The following is a 15,298-nucleotide window of genomic DNA, read 5'->3' as shown; positions in this document are numbered from 1 at the left end:
CTTGGCCCTGAGCCTGCCGCGCTCTGAAGCCTTCCCTCTGCGCCCCGCTGCCAGGCCCCGGTGGCAGGGAGCGGGGATCCGTCCCAGAGCCACGGCCCTAATCAGGAGAGAGGGAGCTCCCAGCCGCGGCTGAGGCTGCACCGCTGTGCCCTCCCAGGGTGGGGTGACCTCCACACAGGGGGGCTGAGGCTCCCCTCCCCGGAGCAAAGGGCCCTCCTCCCCTCCCGGCCTCCTCCCCTCCCAACCTCCTCCTCCTCCTCGAAGCCCAAGCTCCAGTGGCCTCAGTTCAGGGCTGCTGTCTCCCACAATCCACCTGGAGGCCAGGCTTCCAGCCAGGCATGTGAGTGAGGGCCCCCAACCTGTGTGTCACATTGGAGGACGGGGGTGGTCAGACCCGAGGAGCCGGCCCTCGCTCCTGTGGTGGCCGGGGAGCCCTTTGCAGCCAGGACGGCCTCCCTGGGGGCCCCGGGAGAGGGCCTGCACCCCCAACCCCGAGGCAGGCCTGGACAGGGCTCAGAGCGGCAGGGAGGGGCTCAGGAGCGCAGGGGCTGCCGTCAGCAGGGCGTCTGTCTGTCCCGGTGTGCAAAGGCCCCTCAGCTTCAGTCCTGTCCTCGTCCCCATCCTCACCCCCAGGGCCCCGTCCCCAGCACCCCTGCACCCAGCGGGCCAGGCAGGGCCCTTCAACCTGCAGATTCTCTGACGCCACGGCCTCGGCCACCGCAGACACAGAATCCCCCCACCGTGACCTGGGCCGTGAGGGTGGGCTGGTGGTGCTGTGTGCCCCACGCACCTGCTGGGTGAGGGCCTGGATCATCCGCGGGAGGAAGTAGTCCTCCGTCTGCCTGGAAAAGGGAGGCGGGGTGGGGTCGGCAGAGCAGCTCGCCTGGGCGGTGTGGGCTGTGCCAACACGATGCCAGGCTCAGCTCGGCTTCAGGGCTGGCGCCTCTTTCGCACCCTCTGATCCTTGTCTCTCTCTTAAATATATATTTTAAATATTTATTATTTATTTATTCCCTTTTGTTGCCCTTGTTGTTTTATTGTTATAGTTATTATTGTCGTCGTTGTTGGCTAGGACAGAGAGAAATGGAGAGAGGAAGGGAAGACAGAGAGGAGGAGAGAAAGACAGACACCTGCAGACCTGCTTCACTGCCTGTGAAGCGACTCCCCTGCAGGTGAGGAGCCGGGGGCTCGAACCAGGATCTTTATGTCAGTCCTTGCGCCTTGTGCCACCTGCGCTTAACCTGCTGTGCTACTGCCCCACTCCCAGTTTTTATTATTTTTTTTAATTTTATTTATTTTATTATTTTTAGAGAGATGCAGAGAGAGAGAGAGAGAAACACCAGAGCACTGCTCAGCTCTGGCTTATGATGGTGCGGGGATTGAACCTGGGATTTTGGAGCCTCAGGCATGAGAGTCTGTCTGCATAACCATTATGCTGTGTCCCCTGCCCTGTTATAGTTACTATTGTTGTCATCATTGTTGGATAGGACAGAGAGACATGGAGAGAGGAGGGGAAGACAGAGGGGGGAGAGAAAGACAGACACCTGCAGACCTGCTTCACCGCCTGTGAAGCGACTCCCCTGCAGGTGGGGAGCCGGGGGCTCGAACTGGGATCCTTACGCCGGTCCTTGCGTTTTGCACCATGTGTGCTTAACCCGCTGCGATACAGCCTGACTCCCAATATTTTTTATTATCTTTATATATTTATTGGATAGGACAGAGAGAAGTTGAGGGGGGAGGGGGAGATAGAGAGGGAGAGAGACAGAGAGACACCTGCAGACCTGCTTCACCACTCATGAAGCTTCCCCCTGCAGGTGGGGACTGCAGCTTGAACCCGGGTCCTTTCACATTGTAGCATGTGCCCTCAACCAGGTGCACCATCTCCTGGCCCCTCTGCCTCTGTCTAAACACACACACACACGCACACACACACACACGCGCGCGCGCACACACACACACACACAAACACAGAGACACACAGAGACACCGACACACACACAGAGACACAGACACACACACAGACACAGACACTCAGACACACACACAGAGACACAGACACACAGACACACACACAGAGACACACACAGACACAGACACACACACACAGACACAGACACACAGAGACACAGACACACACACACACACACAGAGACACACCGACACACACAGACACACGCAGACACACACGCACCAGGCCTTGGACTGGTGTGAAAGGGGTGAGGAGATAGCATGACAGTTTGGCAAAAGGACTTTCATGCTTGAGATTCTACCATCCCAGGTTCAGTTCCCCGCGCCACCAGAAGCCAGAGCAGAGCTCCAGCAAACAAAACATAAAATATAAAATATATATTAAAAAGGCAGGGAGGGGGGAGAGAGAGGAGAGGGAGGGCAGAAGGAAGAACGGACAGGTGCTGGGGCAGCCCTGCGTAGACAGAGCTGCCGGTGTCTGGGTCAGGGCGGTGCCCGCATGCAGCTAGGCGCTCCCGCCCCGCCCCGCCTCACCCTGCCCCGCCCCGCCTCACCCTGCCCCGCCCCGCCTCACCCTGCCCCGCCCCACCCCGTCCCGCCTCACCCTGCCCTGCCCCATCCTGCCCCGCCCCACCCCGTCCCGCCTCACCCTGCCCTGCCCAACCCCCCATCCTGCCCCGCCCCGCCCTGCCTCACCCTGCCCTGCCCCACCCCGCCCCGCTCCGCCTCACCCCGCCCCGCCCCATCCTGCTCTGTCCCACCCCGTCCTGCCTCACCCTGCCCAACCCCCCCATCCTGCCCCACCCCCCCACCCTGCCCCGCCCCGCCCCGTCCTGCCCCGCCCCGCCCCATCCTGCCCCGCCCCGCCCCATCCTGCCCTGCCCCGCCTCACCCTGCCCTGACCCGCCCAACCCCCATCCTGCCCCGCCCCACCTCACCCTGCCCTGCCCAACCCCCCATCCTGCCCCGCCCCGTCTTACCCCGCCCCGTCTCAACCCGCCCCACCCCTCCCTGCCCCTTCCTGCCCCACTCTGGCCCGCCCCGCCCCGTCCCGTCCCGCCCCGTCCCGCCCCGCCCCCCCCCCCGCCCCGTCCCGCCCTCCCTGGGGCTCCGCGGGGACTCACCGGCTGCGGGCCCAGGGCGTGAACCAGCGCAGCTCCTGGTAGTTGCCCTCGTTGGCCAGGGCCATCTTGGGCCTGATGAGCAGGATCTTCCTGCGGGCGAGCGGGGACAGCTGTGTGACCGGCCACGCGCAGGGGTGGGGCCGGGGGCTGAGGGCAGGGGCTCGCCCAGACGTCTGGGGACCCTGCAGCCGCCTGCCCGCCTCCCCGTGGCCCGAAGGACCCAGCGTCCAGGACGGCAGGGCCCAGAGAGCCGTCGCCGCCACCTGCCGCCCGCCAGGCCTCACCCCCGCCTGGGCCCAGCCTACCTGTTGAGGAAGATGACCCTGCAGTTGTAGCGGACATTCCTGTGCATGACGGGCCTGCAGAGACAGGCGCCACGTGTGAGGAGCACGGTGGCGCTGCTGCTGCCCGGTGCGCCCCTGCCCGGCCCGCACTCACATGCCCACATCGCACACGATGTCCTGGGTGGCCGGGGCCTCCAGCAGGGCCGCCAGCACCTGCAGCGAGTGCAGGAGGGTGTCGGGCTCGTAGAAATGGTCCCAGCAGCCGTAACCGCTGTGAGGGAGGGACGGGCAGGTGAGCCCCGGCCGGGCCGCCGGCCAGAGGGGTGCGAGAGTGCAGGGGTGCGGCCCAGCCGGGGCGTCGTCTCCTGCCCCTCAGGTGCCCGCGCCCTGCAGCCCAGGCAGGACACCAGAAGTGGCACGGTGTGCCCTGGGGCGAGGCCCTCAGAAGCCACCTTTAGATGTACTCTCTCCTATCACGAGGATGAAACTGGAGGGAGAATGCATCTTCTATGAGAGGATGGGATGGAGGGGGAGAGGCCGGGTGCCGCAGCACCGCTCAGCTCTGGTACCAGATGGTGCTGGGGTTGAACCTGCAGCCTCGGGGGCCTCAGACCAGCAAGCTGGTGCTCTGTCTCCCCTGTTTCTTCTCTCCTATCCAAAGAAGTGTTGTTTCTGGGGTTGGGTGGCGCACCTGGTTGAGCACACGCTTTACAGGACACAAGAACCAGGGTTCAAACCCCCAGTCCCCACCTGCAGTGGGGAAGCTTCCCAAGTGGTGAAGCAGGTCTGCAGGTGTCTCTCTGTCTCTCTCCTCTCTCTTCAACTTTATTTTTTCAAATTTTATTTACTTATTTTCCCTTTTGTTGCCCTTGTTGTCTTTTTATTGTTGTAGTTATTATTGTTGATGTCGTCGTTGTTGGATAGGACAGAGAGAAATGGAGAGAGGAGGGGAAGGAAGACAGAGAGGAGGAGAGAAAGACAGACACCTGCAGACCTGCTTCACCGCCTGTGAAGCGACTCCCCTGCAGGTGGGGAGCCAGGGGCTCGAACCGGGATCCTTCCATCGGTCCTTGCGCTTCGCGCCACCTGCGCTTAACCCGCTGCGCTACCGCCCGACTCCCCTCTCTTAAACTTTATTATCTTTACTTATTGGATAGAGACAGTCAGAAATTGAGAGGGGAGAGGGTGGTAGAGGGAGAGAGACAGAGAGACACCTGCTACCCTGCTTCACCACTCACATAGCTCTGTTCCTGCAGGTGGGGACCGGGGGCTCGAACCCAGATCCTTGTGCCCTGTAACATGTGTGCTCAACCAGGTGTGCCACCACCTGGCCCCTGTCTCTTTCCCTCTCTATCTCCCCCTCCCCTCTCAATTTCTCTGTCTCTATCCAATAATAAATAAATAAAGTATCAAAAAAAGGTTTTTCTCCTATCAAAAGCCTCTTAGCCTTTGACTGGACCGAAGCCATGGTGATGGGCTCGCAGCAGAGCGGCCACAATGGTTCAGCGGATAAAGCACTGGGCCCTCGAGCACGAGGTCACACGTGTGATGTCCGACCACAGTGCCACAGCTCCGGGTCTCTCCCTCCACCGTTCCCTCGCTCTTACTGCTGAGTTAATCACTCTGTAAGGAAGAAACGCAGCCGGGAGTAGGGGCGAGATGTCAGGCCAGGCAACGCGCCCAGCCTCCCCGAAGGCCCCGCTGGCGTGGGCCGGGTGCTGGCCCAAGAAAGGTCTGTGCTCATCCTCATCCTCACCCCCAGGACCTGGCACAGTTCAGGGAAGGCCCTCAGAGGCGGCCCACCAGACCAAGGCCAGAGTCCTTAAGGAGACAGAAGTGGGCGGGGGTAGGTAGCATAACGGTTATGCAAACAGACTCTCATGTCTGAGGCTCCTCAAGCCCCAGGCTCAATGCCCTGCACCACCATAAGCCAGAGCTGAACAGTGCTCTACTAAAAGAAGACAGAAGAGGGACCGACCACTCAGGAAGACGGATGGAAGTGGGGACTAGAAGGACACGAGCACAAGACAAGGACATGGCAGGTGCGGGAGGAGGCCGGCAGGACCCCGGCACCACCCCCGGGCCTTCAGAGGAAGCAGGCCATTTGGGACCTCCGACTTCCATGCGGGGACAGAAGCCCAGCGCGTGGCGCTCTGTGTGAGATGTGCCGGGGAGCGGCGGCGGGGAGGCAGCTCACGGTGAAGCACCCCCCTCACAAGCATGACCCCCCCGTGTGGCCCCAGCACTGCACAGAAACCAGCTGGCAGGTCCTCCGGGTTCTCTTTCAACTCGAAAAAATGTTTTACGTAGACACGTTTTAAGTCTTAAACAAACGAGGAGCTGAGCAGGGGCAGGGACACTAGGTGGTGGCCCCGGGTTCTGGTGGTCCCCTAGATGGGCACGTCTGTGGCCAGAGCCCCCAACCCTGGCAGGGCAGGGCAGGGAGGGGAAAGGTAGGGAGGAGCAGGGCAGGGCAGGGAGGGGAGGGGAGGGGCAGGGCAGGGAGGGGAGGGGCAGGGCAGGGCAGGGAGGGGAAAGGTAGGGAGGGGTGGGGCAGGGAGGGGTGGGGCAGGGAGGGGTGGGGCAGGACGGGCTTGTTCTCACCATATCTCCAGCTCTGGCCCAAGCCTGTATCTTGCTCCTTTCTGCTTGGCGATTTCAATACCTGCGTGAGCAGAGGGAGAGGGTGGGGGTCCCAGAGCCTGCGGCGTGGCCAGAGAAGGAGGTGGGAGCCGGGCACACACTCTGCAAGCGTGAGGACCCAGGCTCGGCCCTGCTTCCCACCAGCAGGGAGAAGCTTCACAGGCAGGGCTGCAGGCATCTCTCTCTCTCTCTCTCTCTTTATGCCCCTTTCCTCTCAATTTCTCTCTGTCCTATCTAATAAAGAAAGGAAACAAGTGGCCGCCAGGAGCGATGGGTGGGTGGATTCGTAGCTCTGGTGCCCAACCCCAGGGATAAATAGCCCCGATGGCAACAACAAAAAAGTGTAGTAAGGGGGTCGGGCAGTAGCGCAGCGGGTTGAGCGCAGGTGGCGCAAAGCACAAGGGGTTCAAGCCCCGGCTCCCCACCTGCAGGGGAGTCGCTTCACAGGCGGTGAAGCAGGTCTGCGGGTGTCTGTCTTTCTCTCCCCCTCTCCATTTGTCTCTGTCCTATCCAACAACGACAGTAATGACAGCAGTAACAACTACAACAAGCACAACAAGGGCAACAAAATGGGAAAAAGAGCCTCCAGGAGCAGTGGATGCGTAGTGCAGGCACCGAGCCCCGCAGTAATCCTGGAGGCAAAAAACAAAAACAAAACTGTAGTAAAAATCAGTCAATCAGCACCCACAAACCGGCACGGAGCGGTTCCGGGCCTGCTCCAGTCTGCAGGCTGCACCTTGCTCACCGGTGGGGGTGGGAGTGACCCCTGGCCCCGCAGAGGCATGGAGGCAGGGTGGGGCCGGCAGCCAGGGGACTCTGGGCATGGACCCTGCACCCAGCTTTTGCTCTGAGGAGGTGGTGCACAAGGAAGGGGAGGCGGGTCGGCGGGGCTGACGGGTCACTCACCCGGGTCCTGCTCTGGGCACCCAGACAAGCTGGGGCCTCCCTCTGCAGCCCACACCCGGGGACAGCCTGCAGCCGCGAGGCGCCCAGTGTCCACTCCCCGGGCTGGCAGGCTCACCCTTTCTCCCGGTATGCACCCACTGCGTGCACCCACCGAATGCACCCACCCGAATGCACCCACCCGCATGCACCCACTGCGTGCACCCACCCGAATGCACCAACCCGCATGCACCCACAGCGTGCACCCACCGAATGCACCCACCCGCATGCACCCACCGCATGCACCCACTGCATGCACCCACCCCCGTGCACCCACCCACACACTGCGGCTCCAGAGACCATGCTGGAGGGCGCTGCATCTCTTCCTGCCAAGGCCACCCGGGGGTGGGGGCAACAGTAGAGGGCTGGCCCCTCCTCCCCGTCCTCCGCAGCCCCGCCTTCCCTCACCCCTGCACGCACGTGTCCAAGCACCGTGACCCCTCCGCCCCTGCACGGGGCCCTGGACCCGAGTCACTTCCGCGATCCCACTGTCCCCAACCCAGCGCCCCCGCACCCCGGCCCGGCCCGGCCCCCGCCCGGGCCCCCACTCTCACTCCTCAGAATCCTCTGAAGATTGCCCTCGAAGTCCAGGGCCCACTGGTTGAGCGCGCAAGTGGCCACGGTCACCTTGCGGCCCATCCCGCCGTTGTCGCCCGAGGAGCTCGCAGAGACCTGGGTGCAGGCGGGGCTGACGTTGGCCCCGCCCCCGGGCCGGGCCCGCGCGCTGATTGGACCTCAACTTGTACTCCCGGCCACGCCCACCCACGTGGACACGCCCACCCCACCTACACCCGCCCCTTCCCGCGGCTCCGAGCGTCGGGTCGCGCCTGCGCAGCACGGAGACCCGCCCAGTTGCCCTCAGGACCACGCCCCCTGTGGCTCCGCCCTCTCGGTGGCCCCGCCCCCTGGTTCCTGCCCGCGCTTGCGCACCAGGAAGCCTGGCCCCGGGTGTCACCTGCCCCACCCCGACCTCTGGCCTCTGACCCTTGCGGTGCAAGCGTGGCGGGCTCGCCTGCTTCTGTCACCGCGACCTGGGACCACGAGCTGCACCTGCGCAGCTCCTGCAGCCGCTCCCCCTGCAGATCGGGCTCCCGCACGCAGCGCCCGCTGCCCCGGGGGTGGCGCCCTCCGCCCGTGGGCTCTGCGCTGCCCACCTGCACGCGGCGTCCCCGTCTCTCCTCCCCATAGGCGGTTCCGAGTTGTCCTGCTCGCTCTTCATTTGCCTGGCTTTGTTTCAAACTTTCTTTTTAATATGTCCTATCATTATTTATTTATTGGACAGAGACCGCCAGAAACCGAGGGGGGGAGATGGAAAGGGAGAGGCAGAGAGACCTGCAGCCCTGCTTCACCTCTCGCAAAGCTTTGCCCTGCAGGTGGGGACCAGGGGCTTGAACCCGGGACCGTGTGCATTGAGTGTCCGGCTCAGCCAGGTGCGCCCTGCAGGTGGGCACCAGGGGCTTGAACCCGGGGCCGTGCGCGCTGAGTGCCTGCGCTCAGCCAGGTGCGCCCTGCAGGTGGGGGCCAGGGGATTGAACCCGGGACCGTGTGCATTGAGTGCCTGCGCTCAGCCAGGTGCGCCCTGCAGGTGGGGGCCAGGGGCTTGAACCCGGGACCGTGTGCATTGAGTGTCCGGCTCAGCCAGGTGCGCCCTGCAGGTGGGGGCCAGGGGCTTGAACCCGGGGCCGTGCGCGCTGAGTGCCTGCGCTTAGCCAGGTGCGCCCTGCAGGTGGGGGCCAGGGGCTTGAACCCGGGACCGTGTGCATTGAGTGCCTGCGCTCAGCCAGGTGCGCCCTGCAGGTGGGGGCCAGGGGCTTGAACCCGGGACCGTGTGCATTGAGTGCCTGCGCTCAGCCAGGTGCACCCTGCAGGTGGGGGCCAGGGGATTGAACCCGGGACCGTGCGCGCTGAGTGCCTGCGCTCAGCCAGGTGCGCCCTGCAGGTGGGGGCCAGGGGATTGAACCCGGGGCCGTGTGCGCTGAGTGCCTGCGCTCAGCCAGGTGTGCCCTGCAGGTGGGGGCCAGGGGATTAAACCCGGGACCGTGTGCATTGAGTGCCTGTGCTCAGCCAGGTGCGCCCTGCAGGTGGGGGCCAGGGGATTGAACCAGGGACCGTGTGCATTGAGTGCCTGCGCTCAGCCAGGTGTGCCCTGCAGGTGGGGGCCAGGGGCTTGAACCCGGGACCGTGCACGCTGAGTGCCTGCGCTCAGCCAGGTGTGCCCTGCAGGTGGGGGCCAGGGGATTGAACCAGGGACCGTGTGCATTGAGTGTCCGGCTCAGCCAGGTGTGCCCTGCAGGTGGGGGCCAGGGGATTGAACCAGGGACCGTGTGCATTGAGTGCCTGCGCTCAGCCAGGTGCGCCCTGCAGGTGGGGGCCAGGGGATTGAACCCGGGGCCGTGCGCGCTGAGTGCCTGCGCTCAGCCAGGTGCGCCCTGCAGGTGGGGGCCAGGGGATTGAACCCGGGGCCGTGCGCGCTGAGTGCCTGCGCTCAGCCAGGTGTGCCCTGCAGGTGGGGGCCAGGGGATTGAACCAGGGACCGTGTGCATTGAGTGCCTGCGCTCAGCCAGGTGCGCCCTGCAGGTGGGGGCCAGGGGCTTGAACCCGGGACCGTGCACGCTGAGTGCCTGTGCTCAGCCAGGTGCGCCCTGCAGGTGGGGGCCAGGGGCTTGAACCCGGGGCCGTGCGCGCTGAGTGCCTGCGCTCAGCCAGGTGCGCCCTGCAGGTGGGGGCCAGGGGATTAAACCCGGGACCGTGTGCATTGAGTGCCTGTGCTCAGCCAGGTGCGCCCTGCAGGTGGGGGCCAGGGGATTGAACCAGGGACCGTGTGCATTGAGTGCCTGCGCTCAGCCAGGTGTGCCCTGCAGGTGGGGGCCAGGGGCTTGAACCCGGGACCGTGCACGCTGAGTGCCTGCGCTCAGCCAGGTGCGCCCTGCAGGTGGGGGCCAGGGGCTTGAACCCGGGGCCGTGCGCGCTGAGTGCCTGCGCTCAGCCAGGTGCGCCCTGCAGGTGGGGGCCAGGGGATTGAACCCGGGGCCGTGCGCGCTGAGTGCCTGCGCTCAGCCAGGTGCGCCCTGCAGGTGGGGGCCAGGGGCTTGAACCCCGGGGCCGTGCGCATTGAGTGCCTGCGCTCAGCCAGGTGCGCCCTGCAGGTGGGGGCCAGGGGATTAAACCCGGGACCGTGTGTATTGAGTGCCTGCGCTCAGCCAGGTGCGCCCTGCAGGTGGGGACCAGGGGATTGAACCAGGGACCGTGTGCATTGAGTGCCTGCGCTCAGCCAGGTGCGCCCTGCAGGTGGGGGCCAGGGGCTTGAACCCGGGACCGTGCACGCTGAGTGCCTGCGCTCAGCCAGGTGCGCCCTGCAGGTGGGGGCCAGGGGCTTGAACCCGGGGCCGTGCGCGCTGAGTGCCTGCGCTCAGCCAGGTGTGCCCTGCAGGTGGGGGCCAGGGGATTAAACCCGGGACCGTGTGCATTGAGTGCCTGTGCTCAGCCAGGTGCGCCCTGCAGGTGGGGGCCAGGGGATTGAACCAGGGACCGTGTGCATTGAGTGCCTGCGCTCAGCCAGGTGCGCCCTGCAGGTGGGGGCCAGGGGCTTGAACCCGGGACCGTGCACGCTGAGTGCCTGCGCTCAGCCAGGTGCGCCCTGCAGGTGGGGGCCAGGGGCTTGAACCCGGGGCCGTGCGCGCTGAGTGCCTGCGCTCAGCCAGGTGCGCCCTGCAGGTGGGGGCCAGGGGATTAAACCCGGGACCGTGTGTATTGAGTGCCTGCGCTCAGCCAGGTGCGCCCTGCAGGTGGGGACCAGGGGATTGAACCAGGGACCGTGTGCATTGAGTGCCTGCGCTCAGCCAGGTGTGCCCTGCAGGTGGGGGCCAGGGGCTTGAACCCGGGACCGTGTGCATTGAGTGTCCGGCTCAGCCAGGTGCGCCCTGCAGGTGGGGACCAGGGGCTTGAACCCTGGACCATGTGCATTGAGTGCCCACGCTCAGCCAGGTGCGCCCTGCAGGTGGAGGCCAGGGGATTGAACCCGGGACCGTGTGCATTGAGTGCCTGTGCTCAGCCAGGTGCGCCACCTGCGGCCCCTCATTTTCCACCTGTGGCTGCGACTGCGCTTGAAACTCAGGTTGAAGGCTCCACGCTGGGCCCTCAGCTCCCTACGTTGTCACAGGAAGCCCCACCATGACCGTCACTACTGGCTTGCCCGAGCTTTGCCTTTCTTTTCTCCCCCTCCTTATTGGGGGCATTAATGGTTCACAGTCGGCAGGAGGACACAGTAGTCGATCCATGTGTCACATTTCCCAGTTTCCCCATCACACTCTAACCCCCCCTCCCGGGTCCTCGTCTGCCATCCTGTCTGGGACCTGGACCCACCGCCTGCTCCAGAGTCCTTTACTTTGGTGCAGTCCACCACCCCGTGCTATTCCCACTTAGCTATGGCCACTAGAAAGAAATGCTCCCCCCCCCATGGCTGACACTATGGCCCATTTACATAATCACTGTTTTGCCTGAAAGGTTCCCCACCCATTCCTTTTTTTTTTTAAATTTATTTCTTTATTGGGGAATTAATGTTTTACATTCAACAGTAAACACAATAGTTTGTACCTGCATAACATCCCCCAGTTTCCCATCTAACAGTACAGCCCCACTAGGTCATTCATCGTCCTTCACGGACCTGTATGCTCCCCATCCATTCCTTTCATCTATCTTCTTTCTACCTCCGGAACTGCCCTGACAGTTAAAACGCCAGCCACTGCTGCTCCGGAAGCTTTCTACCTTCCCACTCTTTGTATTCTCCACCCCCTTTCCCGGCATCTCCTTCCTGACTTGCCTCTTCTGGGTTCACCCTATAAAGCCCACTTCTGTTTCTGGTTTCGCTCTCTTCCTCGCCCTGACCTAGAGGAGCCCGGCAGTTTGTATCCTTATTTGTTTTCTTCAATTTCTTTTCCTAAATTAGTGATTTAAAAATGATTAGCAACATTGTAGGATAAGAGGGTACAGTTCCATGTAATTCCCACCACCAGAGGTCCCTCTCCCCTCCCTCCACTGGGAGCGCCTCTATTTTCACCTTCTGGAAGTGTGGACCCAGATTCTTCACAGGGAGCAGGCATGCAGAGGTCACACAGGCCTCTGTGCTAAGTAGGAGTAGGTCTGGACCCTGGGTCACACTGGTGGGGTCTAGAGTTAACGGTGTTGATACACTTTTCCCGTATCTGGGAGCTACTCTGCCCTGACCCGGCTCTCTAGTCCTAGTCCCAACTCTGACACCGTCTCCCCAGACAAGACCTTTAGCCCACCTGCATTTGCGCTGTCAGGCTCAGGCAGAAACTACTAAAGTCATAGGCCACGTGGAACATACCTAAAATAGACTTCTTAACTTCTGCTCTATTCCCACCTTTGGGTTCCTGTTTTTTAAACAATTTGTCCTGCTTCTTACTGCTTTTCAGCCACAAAATGCAGACACTACCAGGAATCCATTCTGACTTCCCTGGGCAGACGCCCTCACCCCATGTGTCCTGGAGCCTCCCCTCCCCAGAGCCCTGCCCCACTAGGGACAGACAGACACAGGCTGGGGGTGTGGGTCCACCTGCCAACACCCATGGCCAGCGGAGAAGCAATTACAGAAGCCAGAACTCGACCTTCTGCTCCCCAGTAAGAATTTTGGTCCATGCTGCCAGAGGGATAAAGAATATTAATTTATTTAAATGAGAAATGAGAGAGGAGGGAGGGAGAGACGGAAAAAGAGAGACACACAGAGAGATGAGACAGAGGGAGAGAGAGAGAGAGGCAGGCCACGGCACAGCTCAGCTCTGGCTTATGGCGGTGCTGGAGATTGAACCAGGGACCTCAGAGGAAAGGCAGGAAACCTTGCTGCTGGCTGCCCAGCCCTCACAAGTGGAAATGGTTCATCTTCTAAGTGTGAGGGGTGGAAGACAGACACAAGCTATGTTAGAACCCCCCTCCCAGCAGGGCAAGGAGCAGGACGTGGGCTCAGCAGACAAGCTCACAGCTTAGGGACCCACAGCCATAGGCTCCTGACCCGGCCCCAGCGCCCCCTTAGCTGTGACGGTGAGCGAGGTCACTGCAGAGACTGTGATGCAGGACAGGGCTCCGGCCTTGAAGGGGAGAATCCCCTTCCCCGTGGACCCCTGTGTCCTGTCTGCGGAGACGGGCAGCTCAGGTCTGCATCAGGACACAGGCCGGGAGGACCCCCTGCCCCCAGCATGCTCTGCTGGCTTCTGCTGCGGCCCCGTCCTCTGCACAGAAGTCAAACATCTGGATGCTGGTGAAAGCTTAGGACATTTATTTATTTATTTATTTATTTAGTAACAGGACAGAGAGAAACTAGCGCACAAGATGGAGACAGATACACAGGTGAACGGAGAGATGGAGGGATGATGCCTAGATAAGGAGAGGCAGCTACAGCCCGGATTCACCACTCAGGAAACATCCCCTGAGAGCTGACGGGGCTGAACAAGGCTCAGATCTTGCACTGGCAGCACACGGGGACGCAGCAGGGTTGGCAGCAGCTGGACTCACAGCAGCAGGGCTGGCAGCAGCTGGACTGACAGCAGCAGGGCTTACAGCAGCTGGACTCACAGCAGCAGGGCTTACAGCAGCTGGACTGACAGCAGCAGGGCTTACAGCAGCTGGACTGACAGCTGCAGGGATGACAGCAGCTGGACTGACAGCAGCAGGGCTTACAGCAGCTGGACTGACAGCTGCAGGGATGACAGCAGCTGGACTGACAGCAGCAGGGCTTACAGCAGCTGGACTGACAGCAGCCACAAGAGCCACAGCCCCCCTTGCAGCCCCCACAGGAGCCCTTGCATCCCCCCTTGCAACCCCCACAGGACCCACAGGACCCACAGGAGCCCTTGCAGCCCCCACAGGACCCACAGGATCCACAGGAGCCCTTGCAGCCCCCACAGGACCCACAGGAGCCCTTGCAGCCCCCCTTGCAGCCCCCACAGGACCCACAGGAGCCCCCGCAGGACCCACAGGACCCACAGGAGCCCTTGCAGCCCCCCTTGCAGCCCCCACAGGAGCCCTTGCAGCCCCCCTTGCAGCCCCCACAGCTGGAGCCACACCTGGAGCAGGAGCAGGCTGGCACACAGCAGCACACGGGCACACAGCAGCTGGAGCCACAGCCCCCACAGCTGGAGCCACAGCCTCCGGAACAGCCAGAGCAGCTCATGGTCGTGGTGGGTTGAGGTGAGGAGGTGAGAGGAGCAGGTGAGAGGGCGGTGGGTGTGGAGCTGGGGGTCGGGCGGGGCCTCTATATACCTGGCAGGGCAGCCGGGCACGTGCCCGCTTCCTGCTTCCTCTAATTCTGTCCCTTCAGGTGCCTCCGCTTTTTCTGGATCCCAAGCACGTGCTGGCTGCCCTCAAGGCTGCTTCCTGCTGCATTTTCCCGGCAGATGGGTGACTCCTAGTGACATCCTGTGTGTCCTGGGGCCTCTGTGAAATCTGCCCCTGATTCTCTGCAGTTTCTGCATTAAAAGGTTCTATCAACTTCAACTGTTTCGAGATTGAAAGGAAACCAAACCAAAAATAATCAGAGGAGTCGCCTTCCTGCAGAAGGCTTCTGCCTGGCAAAGGAAACGCCTCCATATGGAAGACCCCCAGTGATGGAGGAGAGGCCATGGGGGACAAGCTCCGTAGCTCCTGCCTCCCGGCTCTGGCTTACGGTGGCTCTGGGCGTTGAAACCGAGACTCGGAGCCTGGGGATGTGCTTGTGCGATCAACCTGCCCCACATCAGAGATGGGTTAGAGCCCGTGAGACCCGACACAGAACTGAACAGGCACCACGGGCTGGGCGGTAGGCGGTGGGCGGTGGGCGGTGGGCAGAGGCTCTGGCAGTGTCCTCCTCCAGCCGGAACAAGCTGGCCGGCCCTGTGGGTGCTTGTCTCCCATCCCTTGTGCAGACAAGGTGCACCCGCTGCCTGGGGTGGGGGAGTCCCTGGGTCAGGGTTGGGGGTGCTGGGCGACCATGTGGGACCCATGTGGGAAGGGCAGCTGCCTTGCCCAGCGGTGTGGCCGGGCCTCAGAGAAGGACCGTGTGGCACAAGGGGCCAGAGCTGTCACTCGCTGTCTGCAAGGCACAGGGGCTTAGACTCCAGGGGGCACAGCGGAGCCCCTGGCCACAGGTGGGAGAGCAGGTGTATTGACGGGGCTGGGCCTGGCCACACTTGGGCAGAGGGACGGGCACTCTCTGTGGTGTCCCCAGCCTCCCAGAGGAGTGATTGCTGGCCTGTGGTGCTATTCTCTCTTTTATTAGTGATTTAATATTGATTTACAAAATTAGGGTGTTGGGTGGTAGCACGGTGGGTTAAGCGCACGTGGCGC

At 62.6% G+C, this 15,298-nt stretch overlaps 2 protein-coding genes across 2 annotated transcripts in view; both read right to left on the bottom strand.

Annotated features, from left to right (window-relative positions):
* Positions 1-7,665, bottom strand: part of NADSYN1 (NAD synthetase 1) — a 25,364-nt gene extending 17,699 nt beyond the window's left edge. The window contains exons 1-6 of the mRNA XM_060177268.1: positions 7,516-7,665; positions 5,981-6,041; positions 3,531-3,647; positions 3,398-3,451; positions 3,093-3,182; positions 791-842 (exon numbers count right to left, since the gene is read on the bottom strand). Coding sequence (XP_060033251.1) covers positions 791-842; positions 3,093-3,182; positions 3,398-3,451; positions 3,531-3,647; positions 5,981-6,041; positions 7,516-7,600 — 459 coding nt within the window. The 5' untranslated portion in view covers positions 7,601-7,665. The remainder of the gene's footprint in view (positions 1-790; positions 843-3,092; positions 3,183-3,397; positions 3,452-3,530; positions 3,648-5,980; positions 6,042-7,515) is intronic.
* Positions 7,666-13,232: 5,567 nt separating this feature from the next.
* LOC132533938 (keratin-associated protein 5-2-like) lies at positions 13,233-14,211 on the bottom strand. Its single transcript, XM_060177317.1, has one exon. The coding sequence runs from the start codon at positions 14,145-14,147 to the stop codon at positions 13,431-13,433; it is 717 nt and encodes a 238-aa protein (XP_060033300.1). The 5' UTR covers positions 14,148-14,211; the 3' UTR covers positions 13,233-13,430.
* Positions 14,212-15,298: the final 1,087 nt, after the last annotated feature.

This window comes from Erinaceus europaeus, chromosome 17 (assembly GCF_950295315.1).
Source record: "Erinaceus europaeus chromosome 17, mEriEur2.1, whole genome shotgun sequence".
In the NCBI taxonomy this organism is placed as follows: domain Eukaryota; kingdom Metazoa; phylum Chordata; class Mammalia; order Eulipotyphla; family Erinaceidae; genus Erinaceus; species Erinaceus europaeus.
Note: the sequence above shows the minus strand (reverse complement) of the source record. Positions and strands in the feature narration are given on the sequence as shown.

Excerpts from the sequence above, each read along its gene's own strand:
- LOC132533938 (XM_060177317.1), bottom strand. The coding sequence starts at position 14,147 with ATGAGCTGCTCTGGCTGTTCCGGAGGCTGTGGCTCCAGCTGTGGGGGC.